The 14,668-nt window shown below is 33.3% G+C and overlaps 2 protein-coding genes and 4 long non-coding RNA genes across 9 annotated transcripts; 3 read left to right on the forward strand and 3 right to left on the reverse strand.

Moving 5' to 3' along the window:
• Positions 1–184: 184 nt before the first annotated feature.
• Positions 185–3,844, reverse strand: PIG-B (phosphatidylinositol glycan anchor biosynthesis class B). Of its 2 annotated transcripts, XM_081989083.1 has the most exons (9): positions 3,373–3,844; positions 3,016–3,223; positions 2,812–2,962; positions 2,478–2,759; positions 2,325–2,426; positions 2,089–2,274; positions 1,826–2,032; positions 1,638–1,775; positions 185–655 (listed from the first exon to the last, which is right to left on the reverse strand). In XM_081989083.1, the coding sequence occupies exons 1-8, from the start codon at positions 3,631–3,633 to the stop codon at positions 1,664–1,666; spliced, it is 1,509 nt and encodes a 502-aa protein (XP_081845209.1). In that variant the 5' UTR covers positions 3,634–3,844; the 3' UTR covers positions 185–655; positions 1,638–1,663. The 2 variants fall into 2 exon arrangements, with proteins under 2 accessions (XP_081845209.1, XP_081845208.1); XM_081989082.1 differs by having other exon boundaries at positions 185–1,775.
• Positions 3,845–4,048: 204 nt separating this feature from the next.
• On the reverse strand, positions 4,049–8,754 carry Ctf4 (Chromosome transmission fidelity 4). The gene is made up of 14 exons (XM_081989060.1): positions 8,088–8,754; positions 7,790–8,033; positions 6,926–7,172; positions 6,573–6,854; positions 6,288–6,518; positions 5,948–6,233; positions 5,607–5,896; positions 5,383–5,555; positions 5,073–5,330; positions 4,801–5,016; positions 4,653–4,748; positions 4,541–4,594; positions 4,278–4,487; positions 4,049–4,226 (listed from the first exon to the last, which is right to left on the reverse strand). Exons 1-14 carry the CDS (start codon positions 8,162–8,164, stop codon positions 4,137–4,139), a joined length of 2,754 nt encoding a protein of 917 aa, XP_081845186.1. The 5' UTR covers positions 8,165–8,754; the 3' UTR covers positions 4,049–4,136.
• LOC145735265 (uncharacterized) lies at positions 7,488–10,032 on the forward strand. Its single transcript, XR_014179619.1, has 2 exons — positions 7,488–7,744; positions 9,918–10,032. It is a non-coding gene; the product is annotated as an uncharacterized LOC145735265 (long non-coding RNA).
• Positions 10,033–10,194: 162 nt separating this feature from the next.
• On the forward strand, positions 10,195–10,837 carry LOC145735263 (uncharacterized). Its single transcript, XR_014179616.1, has 2 exons — positions 10,195–10,681; positions 10,729–10,837. It is a non-coding gene; the product is annotated as an uncharacterized LOC145735263 (long non-coding RNA).
• Positions 10,791–12,263, reverse strand: LOC145735264 (uncharacterized). Of its 2 annotated transcripts, none has more exons than XR_014179618.1 (3): positions 12,047–12,263; positions 10,923–11,101; positions 10,791–10,854 (listed from the first exon to the last, which is right to left on the reverse strand). It is a non-coding gene; the product is annotated as an uncharacterized LOC145735264 (long non-coding RNA). The 2 variants fall into 2 exon arrangements; XR_014179617.1 differs by having other exon boundaries at positions 10,791–10,872.
• Positions 12,264–12,403: 140 nt separating this feature from the next.
• Positions 12,404–14,447, forward strand: LOC145735262 (uncharacterized). Of its 2 annotated transcripts, none has more exons than XR_014179615.1 (4): positions 12,404–12,418; positions 12,467–12,670; positions 12,721–13,013; positions 14,109–14,447. It is a non-coding gene; the product is annotated as an uncharacterized LOC145735262 (long non-coding RNA). The 2 variants fall into 2 exon arrangements; XR_014179614.1 differs by having other exon boundaries at positions 12,476–12,670.
• Positions 14,448–14,668: the final 221 nt, after the last annotated feature.

Raw genomic sequence — 14,668 nt, forward strand, 5'->3', positions numbered from 1 at the left:
AAGTGGCTGGTGAAGGTGAAGGTCGCTGGTAATTCTTCAGATTAAGCGACTATTCAAACAGCTAGACCCGAACCTCGTATACAGGGTGTTCTCGAAGCGTACTAAATAATTCCTAATAAAAATGGTGTCATTTCATTGTTTCAAGCCTGAAAATGTAAGGTGGGATTAAATAAAACTACACAAATCATTGTTCTTTCCATTTATTAACTTTTTTATAGAAACAAAAAGTCTTATATAACACATTTTTGGTAACTCTAGCCTCAACGCGCACAACTCACACTAAAAACTTCAGGAGTTTTAAACTAATTACAATTTTCTGTAGGTAACAAGTTTTTTCGTCAAAGTTCTAAATTAACCAATTTCTTTATAAAAAATTTAATTCTTAAAAAAACAAGATTGTCATATTACTTCCAATATTGTTTGCAAGTATAACCATAAAAGAACTATTTTTAGTATGTATGACGATATTCATTAATTTAAATACACACAACACTGCAAAAACCGAGGAGTAAACCGCTGAGTACAATTTTGTACACTAATTCCTAGTATGCCAATAATGTCCATTAATTCCTTGTAATGCCCAGTAATTCCCAATAACTAACCTAACCTAAGTAGTTAGACCCACTAATTTTTTGAATTACCACGACAGGAGAGTCTAAAAAACCTTTTTTAATTAAAAAAAATAAAAATAAGAAAATATGCGTGCAACTGTTGTTTAGTTTAAATGGGACACCTTGTATATTATTGCATTCTAAATTCTAGACATATTTCGTGTATTAATGTCATACACTTTTCTGTATCCGTTTGTGAGATATTTACGTGAAATTTCATATTTTCAGTCTCCAAAACCATAATTTTAATTTATGCATAAAAGGAAACGTTTTTTTCTTGATTTTTGTGTTTTGTCGTGTTATACAAAGTTTTTTCTAAGAGTGGGTGAAGAAAAACGATAAAATATATATTATACAGGATGGTCAAAAAAAGAGCTCAAGACAACACTCCTTTTGTCTGATTCTCTGTTCAAAATTAAGGTAAGTTTGTATTAGGTCACTTATTTGAAAAATTTATTCTTCAAATTGGTACATTATTTAACCACCCTGTAACTAAATTTTTTTTGGTGTCTCCTTTTGTTTAATCTTCAATAACTCGTTTATTTGCACCATTTTTAGTAGTGTTTTATACGTCAATGGATAGCCAATGCAATGAGCTTTCTAACAGTCTCCCAATTTGAATGGATAGGTTAGACAGTTCGGTCGCTAGAGGGTGTCAAAATATTTTTATGACTTTTTTGGTGCATTCTTTCGTTCAATCGTTAATAACTAGCTTATTTTCTACACTTTGTATAAACTTTTATATGTCAATATATAGCCAATGAAATAAGCTTTCTATTGACGTATAAAAGTTGATGGGTTAGTGGTTTTGTCGGTAGAGAACGTGAAAAATTTTAAAAGAAAAATTACAAAATTCATAATTATGTTTAAATTTGAATGGTAGATGTATAGAATTTGTTTTTATAATATAATTTAGACGTTCCCAGTTCTATTAATAGTTTTCAAAATACCAATGTCCTCCAGTAATGCCCATTAATTCTTAAAATTTGTACACCATGCGATTTACCCCTCGAAAAAAATACACACCTTAAATCAACATAAATGTGTTTAGCTTAGGTAGTCCACTCAATTTCAAAGTCCTTATTTTCCAGTATAAAGACATAAGATCCAATGCGGGAACTAAGTGGTAAATTGCAGTGAAAATGCTGCTTTATCCTCTTATACCTTAAAAATTAAAAAGTTAAACAAGAAAACAAGGTTTACAATCATCCAACCTTGACAGAATATCAGTGCTGATTTGGGGCACTAAAACCTCAAAGCAAATTATATGAGAAGGTAGTAAGTCATCTTTAGGATAATTCTGTCTTAACCACGCATTAGGATTGCTGTAGAACTGATCAGCCTCATCAATGTAACCTTGGATGTTACCAAGATTTGGATTGCATGTTAAAAACCTTGTGGTTACGTTGATGTGTATGTGACTGTAATTCCTCAAATATTTTAGTTTACAAACTTGGTTTTATGTCTAAACTCTCACCTATATAAAGGAGTTGAATGACAGGGCATTAAAAACAAAAAACTCACGTTCTCCGGGTCTTTCAACGCTATATGACGCAACTCGTCCATGACGTCCAACGTACCTCTTTGGTGACTAAATCCGATATACCAAGCCGGAAGTATATTCCCGGTCAGAAGAATTAAGGACACCAACCAAACAGAAAAACTGTAAATTTTATAATGCGGGATGGTTTGCGCAGATAAGCGGCAACTTACGTATTAGCTTTCCTGCTCCAGGCTGATAAATATTTGGATGACACAAATAGCATTATTGGCAGTAGGGGAAGTAGGAAGCGGAATTCTTTATGGCCAAGAAAGCTGTGGAACCTTAGAAAGTCAAACACAAACTAACTTGAAGTAGTATCTAACCTGAATACAACCACAGTAAAAACTGTGGTGCCCAACAATGCAAGCTCATTAGGATGGTTTTTTCTGGACTTTAACACTACCAAAACTGCCTTAATAAAAGGCAACATTTGAAAACCTAAGAGTGCTGGAAGACCTGAGTATAAATACCAATACCAAGGCTGTGTACCATAATTGGTGGCTATACTTTGAAAAACATTCACTTTCAAAAAATTATAGGGAGTTACTATAAAAGATCCATGTGCACAACTGTCCATAATTATTGCAGCCAGTAAAACTAAACAGCTAAAATTCAATTAAAATGCATTTAATCAGGTGCAGAAAACAATAAAAATACCTTATGGGTATATATTTGGTTACTAACAACCTAATGGCTGATAGTTGAGATGTACCAATATGGTACAGACACAATGGCAACCATATCACAGCACTAGTTGGTCTGATAACAAATAACACAGCCACAAGCCAAATAAACTTGCAAGAAACCTCTAAAATTATCCTGATTTACTTCATTTATATTGAAATTATTGGTAAACTGTACCAATTTTGCCAACCCAAGGAAACTGAGATAAAGCTATAGTGGTTAAACTTGCTTCAAAAGTGTTGATTAATGTTCTTGAACATGTATAATACCAAAACCAGGCAGAGCAAACTGTGAAAATTGCCCATTTGTTAGAACCTGACCATTTGTAAAAGCACAAGTCTGAATAAGCACTCAGTGTTGCTTGGGCTATTCTTGGACCAAAAATCTGAAAAAATAATATTGTTGTTTACAAGGCTTTAGTGAAATCATTTTCAACTAAAGTGTAATAAATTCAGGTTAGATAAAAGACCAAATAGTTAGAGAAAGAGAAAATTTTTGTAACTTATGTCAAAATACTGCTTAATCAATACCTACCACAGCTTGAGGACTATCCAAACTAAATATCTTCAATATCTTAAATAGAACAGCAAAAATTAGTGGATAACCATAGCTTCGAATACCTTGGTGCCATTCCCAAGTTAAGTGTCCATACCCAAACACCAACTTGTGGGCGATTTCCACAGACTGATAATACTCGTCGGGAACAAAAAACGTCTGTACTAGAAACACAGCAGAGAGCCTTACGAGTAGAAATACTGCAAATACATCCCAGTTTTTAAATCTGTTCAGATCCATTTCGATCCAGAGTTGTCTTGTACTGCTAATATTTACAAATAATGTTAGAATGTATATAAAGTAGGATGTTAATTGTTATCTTCCATTATTTATTAATGAGATTTGGCTTGAGAATGGTAAAATTAAGCACTAAAAACTGGAAAAATGCTAATATTACTCAAGAGGACTTTTAGAGGTTAGAAATTGAAAGTAAGGTTATGCTATAAAGTAATGTGGTGGGGAATGAGGTAGGCAACCATTTATGTATAGACCGTCGTATTTCGGGTTGCATAGAAAGATGATTTCCAAACAGTTCCAGTTGTCTGTAATACACCGCAGGGTATTCTTATTCTCTCTCTATGTTAACAGACTTTTTGTATTGGTAACAATTTGCCACTCAAAAATCAGATAAAAAGACAATACAGTACAGACAATATAAACAAAAAACGAAAGATCTTATATTAAAAAAACTCAAATTTAAAATCAATATACTACAAATGTAAAAGTCTTAAGAATTAAAATAATTACTTAGAAAACATAAATTTATCCAACTTCCTCTGTTTACCTGCCGGTTTTTCCGTATCAGAGTCGGAAAGTTTTCTTTTTTCGACCGTCTGCAAATTAATTGCTAAAAATATAATTTACTCACTGCTACACTTGCATACCTCCATGTTCTGTTTATTTCCAGTTTTTTCATAATTAATTCCTGCATACTTATCCGTTAAACTCAACGGATTGGAGCTGCCAGTTTGTTTAGGTCGTTTCAAAAATGGATTAACTGTTGGGGTAAACGATTTGCTAGAAGATTCATTTAAGGTGGTTTCCGATTTGTCTAAAGGAGTTGAATCTATACCGGTTTCTCTAAAAAGAGTCTCCTGAAACAAAAAAGTAGTTACTATAGAATGTATAGTTGAGTAAACTAAATCACCTGAGTGTTGACAGTTTGGCTGATACTACCACCATCCTGGCTAGGCTGAGAATTCTAAAAATTAACAATATTGTGTTATAATCAGTTTTACTTTTGTGTAAATTATCAACACCTCTTTGGACAACTTTTTACTTCTTGGGGTTACTTTGGACAGACTTAGTCTTGTGGGTTTTGGTTTAATAACCACATCCTCAACCATAGATGCGTCCTAAACGTAAAAAATAATTTAAAACGGCAAACCTTTAAACCTAAAATAATACCGGAGTTCCTGCTGTAAGACTGTGAAACATTTTAGAAGGTTGTTCCTCCTCTTGATCTTCCTCTTCTAACCGAGAAGCCAGTTCCATCAGTTTTTCCGACAAGCGTTTTTTGTTTAGTTTGCTTGTGTATTTAAGAGCCAAATTTAAAACTGGTTGATTTGAAAGGAGTTGCATTAACTCAAAAGCTCTTTGGTCCAAATCGTTTTTACAAGCTAACTGTGAAAATAAAGCGGTAATTTGATTAACTAACAGTAAAGCAACAAAATACTGACAGCAAACAGCTTCAAGGCAGTCTCTTTATAATTCCTCTCCACATTGGTTACTGCTAAGTTTGACCAGCTAAAGAGGCTCATTTCCATTTGAGTCTTTTGCGTTTTAGGCTCAGCAAATGGAGGTTGCAAGGGTAATTCACATAGAATCGGTCTGGGCATAAAGCCAGGATAAATAGCACCTTTACACCACACTCCTCCAGTTGCTTGATAAGATTCAAATACTGCCGTAATAAAGAAACGGTCACTAGGACTTTTGCGCTGAAACCATACCTTAATAAGTAAAAATAAGTGGTAAAAAAACTTCAATTACGTGTTCGGTGGTATCGCAAAAAGGTATCCACGTGTTACATTTGGGAGGAAACAGGCTGAGCATGCCCAGGGAATCATACATGGCGGGAGTTCCCACGTCTGAAAATCCCACCCAGAATAGAGTAGATTCTGGTCCTAATGCTGAACCTAAATCGTGGCTTTCCACATTTGTACCTTCAAATAATGAATGTGAATAATAAAGCAAAATTGATGATAAAAACTCACCTTCAAATTTAAACAACTTCAAGTTAATACACTGATCATTTTCTCTAACTGGTCCTGCATGATATGCCACAAGCAGTACATTGCAAAATGAGGCCATTGAAACTAGAGGTCCTGGTACCGAAACGATGCCTCTTTGAGTGCCAAAAATAGAGCATACTCTTATCAAGTAGTTTGATGTAGCAAAACAAACTAAATCCTCTGAAGCGGATACCAAGACTATTTTTTCGTACTCTTGCACGTTCAACGTCCAGTCTTTATTGTTAACAGCCAAAGGAATTACCATCAACTGACTACAAAATACCAAATAAAGCACCAACATGTGATGGTACATGTAGGTTTACTTGGAATTTGCAACTGCTAAAGCTCCTTTCCCTAAAGCGCCCAAAGTGAAATCTCTAAAATTTGGGACCATCATACTGCTATGAAAAGAACTATCATGAAACTCCACTTCAATGTTTTTTGAGCTCATTTCTTCATCTGTATTGTTGCCGTAACACTTTACTATACCAATATGATTGTAGCAGAGATATCTGGGATCCAGGTGTTCTGGTGTGGATGATGGCATAAAAGGGGGCTGTAATGGAACTGTGGGTGTGCGGGGACGTGGGGTGCTAGCACGAGAAGAAGCTGTAAAAATATTAAATTGCCTTACCATTTCAACATTAACTTATTTCAAGTAACCTCTGCTACAGCTGCGCCCACTAAGACTTTGTAGTTCCAACTCAGGACTATTCCTTGCATCTTCAACTGCTGAGGATGAAACAAGATCATCAGGATCTTGCACTGCTTCATCTTCTACTCCCATATCAACTGCATGATCACTTAAATGACTAGCAACGCGTTCAAGTCGAGAACAATTTGACATTATGCTTAACTGTCCCTCTATGTCGGTATACACAATTTCGCCATTGCCTAGGATAATAATTTCATCAAAAATTTAGAAAAACCTACACACTAAACTACAACCTTTAGGGTTCCACATAAGAGCACAAATAGCTATAGAGCTTTCATGTTGTGTAACTTTGAAAACACTTAAATTGGAAATATCCCAAATTGCAAAATTCCCAGAGACAGTTGCAGCAGCCAGATACATTCCACAATTTGAATATTGCAAGACTGAATAATCAGCCGAGATTTTTTCACATGTTAATGTTTTTTCCTCCCAACTTGTGGTGTTTAATAGTTTAATTGTGTTTTGGTGTGGATAGGCTAAGTTAATACCAGTAGTTGGGTCAAAATCTATTCTACCTATAAATTTCATTATTCAGGCACTGCTAAGTTTACTTTGAGGTAGATGGTAAACAATAATTGAACCTTACACAAAACCTTAGCATTAGCAAAACTGTTGACTTTAGGAAAACAAGACAATTCTTTTAACAACATCCTGGACTCTAAATCCCATATTTGTAATTTGCCATCTCCAGTTGATGCAGCCACTTTAGTAGCTTTGGGACACAAAGCCACACTTAAACATGGTCCCCCTAGTTTAGAAAATCTGGTTTTTAGTGAACTAGTGTCTAAATCCATTATAGTCACACTCATTCCTTCCCCTGCTAGAGCCGCTATCTAAATTGGATTAATGGTCTATTATATATTACAACCACCAAAGGATACTTATTTTCAAATAAAGTAACAATGTATCAGAAAATCAAGGTTTAGGAATAATAATACTATAAACTTCTATGTTGCCAAGTAAATAATTTGAATTAGACAAATAACAAAGAAGCCAACATCAATGCAATTTACTTTGATTTCCGCTATATATCTGTGGTGCCACTAAACCCATGAGTAATAGTGGAGCTAAACCCATGAGTAATAGGGAGGAGTAATGACTAATTACTCTATCTAGTGTGATACACATATAGAAGCATTTATTTCATTTCTAAAATGGCTTCAAAGACTGTAGCTCTATTAATTGTATTAACAGTTTTATTTGAAATTATTACAGTTACAGTAGTGGCTAAAAGAATTAAGAGCCAAACCATACAATTTAACAAATCAACGAAACCACCTGGAAAGTCTTTCGGAATGGGTCATGTGATTAAGGTTCCAACTCGAGACCCAAAGAGGTGCAATCCTGGATATATTAAAATTGATAAAGTCTGTCATAAAAGAATCAGAACTTCAAATAACTTCTGGTAAGTATATTAGCCAATTAAACCTAACAATCGGTTTTCACGTACATTTTTGTTGCGACATATGGCAATTTGATTGAAAGGGTCTGTGGCTCTGGTGAGTACCCCATCTCTGTCCCCTTCTGGGTGGGTTAAAATTTGAATGTCATTACTGCCAGTGGCCACATACAGTTTATCATCCTTGTGTCTAACACTTAAAGCCCATTCACCTATACAAGTGTGAGTGGGGTCCGACCCTTCCTCCACTGACCATATTCGAATATCACCATCTGAGCCACAAGTGATAAAGTATCTAAGAAAAGTTTTAATAACACACCCCTGTAATTAGTTTAAAATGTGTACTTACTCCCCGTCTGAAGTGTAACACACATCGGTGTAGCCTTCCTCGTGTGCGTACCGCAATGGTTCATGAATAATAGTCATGTTTCTGTTGCCAATTTAGTATAAACTTGTTAAAACAAACTTTAAAGACTCAAACACTACAGATTATTTTCGCGCCATTCTTAAATGTCATGAGGTATTTGAGGTTAGGGTAAGACTGTGGATTTAAGTTGCCAAATGTATCGTTTTTATTCAAAGTCGGATTTGATTGTGTCGTGATTATAATAACAGTAATAACTGGTAATAATATAATATAAAAATTACGTTAATTACATTGTTTCTTAATTTCCTACTAGTTTAATTGTTAACATGTCCATGTTAATGCAACTACACAGTTAAAAATAGTGTAATTTGGCTTGTTGCATTTTGAAAAATTGGCAACATTGCAAACATAGAAAATGGTCATTGAACTACATAAATAACTAGATAGGATACACTATAATAGATGTTGCCCATATACCTAATCCTAAACGGAAGTGAATGAGTAAAAAACTGATTATGTGTATGTTAATCATTAATAAACAGTAAACGCCTCTTATCAAATATATGCATGCATGTATTTCGTGACTCTTACAATATAATACCATTTGGCTGCTTTATAATTAGTTCCATTTAAATTGTTTTCATTTTCTGCATGAGTCTCAACGTATTTATTTGTTTAGATTTTGTGTTTATACTATTAATTCACACTGTATTCTGATCGATATCATGATCCCCTATGTCCAAAAGACCACTTCTTACTTAGATGTATCCCAGCATTTCCAGCAGGTTTTAAATACCCATAATTAGGTAAATCCGATCAATAATTAACTAACTAACGCCATTTCTACATTATTCGAGGAGCTACGAAAAAAGTGTAAATATTGAAAGTTGTAGGAAATATCATGCTCTACAAGATTGTATTAAGATGTTTTTGCCCATGAGGGCCTCCTTAAGGAGTTACAAGGCAAAAAGTATCAGAGTGCCTAAACTGCTTTTTTTAAACAAAGTCCATTTGAACTGAGCAGAGTAGCTCTGTTATTTGAGGAACTACGAAAGAGTGTAAAGATTGAAAGTTGTAGGAAATTTAATCCTTTACAAGATTGTATTAAGGTGTTTTTGCTCTCAGGGGCCTCCTTAAGGAGTTACAAAGTTTTTTTTTTTTTTTTGTACTTACATGTTCGAAAAGTGAATGGATGGATATTCATCAGTGATAATAGTAGTACCCTCTTATAGTTACGTATACATAAACTTGCCAATCGAAAACGCCATAAATCAGACATTTAAAAAGCGACTTCCTTTTTGATTAGGGTATTATTCAAAGATAAAATATAATTTATAAACCTATATAAAGAATTAGGATTGTTATCTTCCATTATCATCTTGAGATAATTAATTTCCAGATTCAATAGTGTACTAGGTACTTACACACTGCTGGTGTTATACATAGAATTATATAAAAGTGTTAAAGTAATAACAAACATGAAATTTGTTGTAACTTTAATTTGGTTGTTGTGTTTGATTTCGCTAGTTAAAAGTGCTTCTTTGGTAGCAAATGAAGAAGTGACTGTAGTGAAACCAAATGCCTCGGATGCTAATCCAAATGCGTTTCTTGTTGCTAGCATTATCACAGTTCCATGTAAATCCGGTTATGTTTCAGTTAATGGTGTATGCGTTGAAATTGCTGGTGATGATTAATGACCAAAATGTGAATTCTTAAAGGTATAAAGTGCGAGAAACCCATTTTTACTGTTGTTTTAGCTAATACTGTATCTATGTTTTATTTCTTTACTTAAAGTTTTTGGTATTGTTTCAGATTGAAATGTGGGCCCCACGTATTTAGAGGACCTCTGTGCTTATATATTGACCGCTGTTCCCAGTTTAAAGTTATTGTTTCATGTAAAGAGCAATAATAAAGAACTATAAACATGTTTAGAAACGTCTCTCTATTTTTGTCCTATCCAAAACTGTACAAATCACGATTATATTATTGAAAACAGTCCTGAAAATAATGTAATGATCTTTTGGTAAAGTTATACGTTGATAAAAATTTTTAAGCATTTAAAATCAGAGTATAAACCACCTAACTTGACAATTGTAGCTTAAGCTGGTTAAATACCAGGCCTGTTTGAACAGGTTTAAAACATACAAAAAAAGCAACTGAAAATAATTTCCAAATATCCCATATTACGATTAAATAGGAAATTAATAACCCAGACGTGTTAAAAATAAACTAATTCCTACACTCTTACACGCCGTTATGCTCTGGAAATAGATACGACAATGTATAAGTTAAAATAGGAATTGCATGTATAGAACTTATTTAAGTGCATCTTAATTAACAGCAAAACGTAAAACAAAGAAAATAATAACAAAAATGAAGTTCTGGGTTGCTTTAATTGGCTTGTTCTGTTTGATTTTGTTGATCAAAAGTGCCCCCTTGATGGATGAGCGTTTAGAACCAACTTATAAGGATAACAACGTAACAATAACAGCTAGTAGTATTATAAATATTCGATGTAGATTTGGTTATATTTCATTAAGAGGACAAAAGGGTTGCCTAGAAGTGTTAAAATAAAGGTAAACTTTAGCTTTTTTTGACCTAATAATAGATTATGTTGTTTCAGATTTAATTGAGTCATCATAAACAAAACAACTGCTATTTTTGGAAAGGACCTGAAACTATGTATTTACATTTTTAAAATGTTTTATTAGAATTACAATATCGCAACTTAACCATGCATCTGATTTACCTTTTTGTAAAAAAAAACCTAAAAAATGCAAAAGTATAAATTACATCAGAGATGAAAATCGTACTTACCTTCAAACTTAGTCGTCGTAAAAATTATAAACTTTCCTACATAATCCTTTTAGTGGTATTTCATAGTCTGGACAAGGATGGGCAAAACTGTATCCCATTTTGGTGAAATTTCTTGGTAGGTATTTTGGAGCCCCCTGTATATTAACCAATAGCAATGCCATCACTAGCATTATTACTATCTGTAATGTATCAAAATCTGTATGAGATATATGCAATAATTGGATTTCTACTGTATTTCACTAAAAGTGAATTAATTAATGGCTTATAATTATTTTTCTATCTAAGTTTGATCTGGACAGTGTTGTATTTTAATTAGTACATAAAGCAGTCTATCAACTGATAATAATAAGTGGGGCATTGAACACCAAATGTCAGTCGGTTAATATGAATTTTGCAATACTTATTATACATAGCTACTTTCATTAACCTACTTATTAAGTACAATAATTAGTTTTGTTGATATTTCAGCTTTACATACATAAATGTATGCAACCTTATTGCTTTTACAGCTTACTACCCTATTCTCAAAGTGGCATTGTTAATAAAAATTAATTTAATAGCCAGCTCTAGATACAAACAATATCAATACAATTTACAGTAAATAACATAATAAATGACATATTTTGTCCGAGATGCGACACTATCTGACCTCTTTGTTGTAATTACGAGGTCTCCAACATTAAAAGATAATATGAATTAATTTCTTTATCGCTCATCGTCATTTTTGTTATTGGAATTTATCATCTGGTTAGCTGTTTTATGAAGACAGCCCATTAATAATATTGCTACAATGTGGTAGCAATATCAGCTTGTTTTATTTTTCAATAAAAATCATTATTGAAAATCAGAGTGTATACTAGATAAAGTATTATAACACAGGAGGAAACACCTTTTCAAATTGACATCTAATTAGCCAAAAATAATTCAATTTAAGAGTGAAGATTAGATAAAGACTGATATAATACTATTTTCCCCCAGTCTCGCCTGTCTCTTGTATTACCCCCTAGTTAATCATTTAAAGTAGTCATGTAAACAATAGGCGCTTTATGAATGAAACTCACATTACCCTGGTATTCACTCCTTTTAATAAGGAAAACGTGTTTACCAGATTGAACGTTACTCACCCTGTTCATTTGGCCACAAAAAAATCGTCTATTATTTAGCGACAAAAGAAAATTCTCACGCACTGTTCTAAGAAATGATTGGCTAATATACATTAACATTGATTAAATAATCAAAAGCTTATCAAATTTCCAGGAACATTGAGTAAATAGAGTAATTAATTTTGAATAATTAATGCGCCATCCAGTCACCTCTTTTTATAGACTGCTTGGAATTGCGTCTACAAATCCCATCATCAGGCACGTTTACAAAACAATCAATGTTTTGATTGACTGAAAAATGAAAATTTTCATTTATACTGGGTGTATGAGTATACATCGAATGTAACCAGAAATCAAAGACAAAATCGTTCATGATGATGGATTGGTAAAAAAGTGTGTGAACCAAAACGTTTGACCTCATATCATTCTCCAATAAGATAGTGATTACAGCTGGCTTCACAACTGCTGAGTTCAAAAACCCGTCTCCGTTCATCAGTATTCGAAACGTGGAAAAGTTTTGACCCTTCAATGCTAAAGGCCACATCCGTCCTTCGTTTTGGTCGTTAGGAGGAACATGCGTTTCGTCTAGCAGCCTTCGTCGGTGACGGTGCACTTGGACTAATATATATGTGAACTCAGCTTAACGTAAGTAACAATAGCGTACGCATTCGGTTGGGTACTAAAAAACTTAACAGTCTTTTTTCATCTTGCTCGCGGTGAACATCTGCCTCCATCAGCAGGTCATACCAATAGTACCAACTATCTCAAATTCGATACAAAAGATGACTTTCCTAAGGATGGACAGGCTATTGCTCTGTTTATTGGTTATACTGACTGTCCATTTGCATGTTTTGTTCACGATGCCAGTGGACACTCCGATCAGAACAACTGTTGATCAACTGGAGGGATCTACGACAAAGCGTACGGTGTGCCTTTACGGTTTTTTCCTTAATGAGAAAGGCGTATGCAACGAAATATTTTGATACCAGTAAGTAACTTATTTATTTTTCAATGAATTATTTTTTACTGTAGCATCTGTCAAAAAACTGTTGAAAGTTGTTAGTAATCTGGTAAATCCACATGTGTAGTATTTGTGATTGATCTGACCAATCACAAACTACCCACTGTGCTGTGGCTTATGTAAATGCTGCATATGTGGACTTACCAGTATTAACTCTCCCTCCACTATAACTCCCAAACAATTTTTTTTGTCAACTTGTTATAGAGACATTTCTCCTCCTTTAAATATAATATAAGAAATCACTTTTTGATTAGGAAAAGTTTGGATTCAGGCCTATAATAGTTCCGTAAAGTACCAATTAAATTTAGATTATTAAAAAATCTTTTCCCCTATAAAATTAATCATTATTTGCATCTATAGTCTATCACAATATTGGTATTTTTCATTGAAAGTTTTAAGCTTATTTTTTTGGACTAGCCTAGTATTTATTTTTAATAGAAATCTTCTAAAAAATTTGGTTCTTCAATAATTTTGAGATAAAGCATCACAAGCATATACCATTTTTTCCTTTATAAATACTTCATGTTCCAACACTTGCGGACGCTACTGACAATAAACACAATAAAACGCTTTGTGAATCAGTATAAACGCATCTTTGTACATTTTGCAAAAGTACTTATAATTAAGCTTATTGTCTTATCTTAAAAGTTGCTTATTACATTCATACCTAATACTTTCATATCACATTTTAGTGAAAAAAATAAAGGAAATTTTTGGTTCCCGCGTTTAGCTGATACAAATGGTCAAAATTACAAAAGAGGATGTACACGACCTCTGAACCGTTTGATAAAATATTAATGAATCAAACTGATAATTTAATTATTCATGATCCAGTTGACATAGGGTCAGGAAGTATATTTTTGGGTGTTGTGTCATTTGTATTTACCCAAAATTCCTTATACACATTTTTGTCTCTCCCCAATTTAAATTATAACTGCGCTATTAAAACAGATAACAGGCTGCCAGATGGCCAGAAATTTAAGTACGAATTGCGATATAACCACTGTGGTAATCGTGAAACCCAGATTACGTTGTTATATTAATATTGTTTGTAATTTACAGATAAAAACCTCGGCAACTTACAATGGAGAATCGAGTACGTGACGCACGAAGTGTGATTTCTCAGCTGTAAATATTTATTAAATTATTTATTATAGCGGATAGAGTTTTTGTCGTACAGCCCCGTCACTATACTTATATGCTATAACTATTAATAAACATATACTAATGCAGAAATATAACAAAAACACCTTTTTTAAAACCAAACGCTTTTATGATTGTGATCCTGATAAAGCTAGTGACGCTACTTACTTTTACATTTAATTTAGTTAAAAAATAATGATTACTGAAAGAAAGGAATTTTATATGTTTGTATATAACGAATATATTTACTATTAATAATATCTGCGTTTCCTTTCATACGGTTCTTTAAACAAGACCATTGTCCTAAACACGTGATGAATAAATCTAAGAAATTACTCCAGTCGTAACTTATAAAATGATTAAGTTACAACGAGGGTTAATCAAAATGCTGTCCTGGAAATTTCCATCCGTCATAATAGCAATCAAATAGAAGGCAAATAGTTGTAATGAATGCCTCCCAGCTTTGTGTGTGTGTGTGT

The sequence above is a fragment of the Ips typographus genome, linkage group LG11, assembly GCF_016097725.1.
Source record: "Ips typographus isolate SLU linkage group LG11, UJ_Ityp_2.0, whole genome shotgun sequence".
NCBI lineage: Eukaryota > Metazoa > Arthropoda > Insecta > Coleoptera > Curculionidae > Ips > Ips typographus.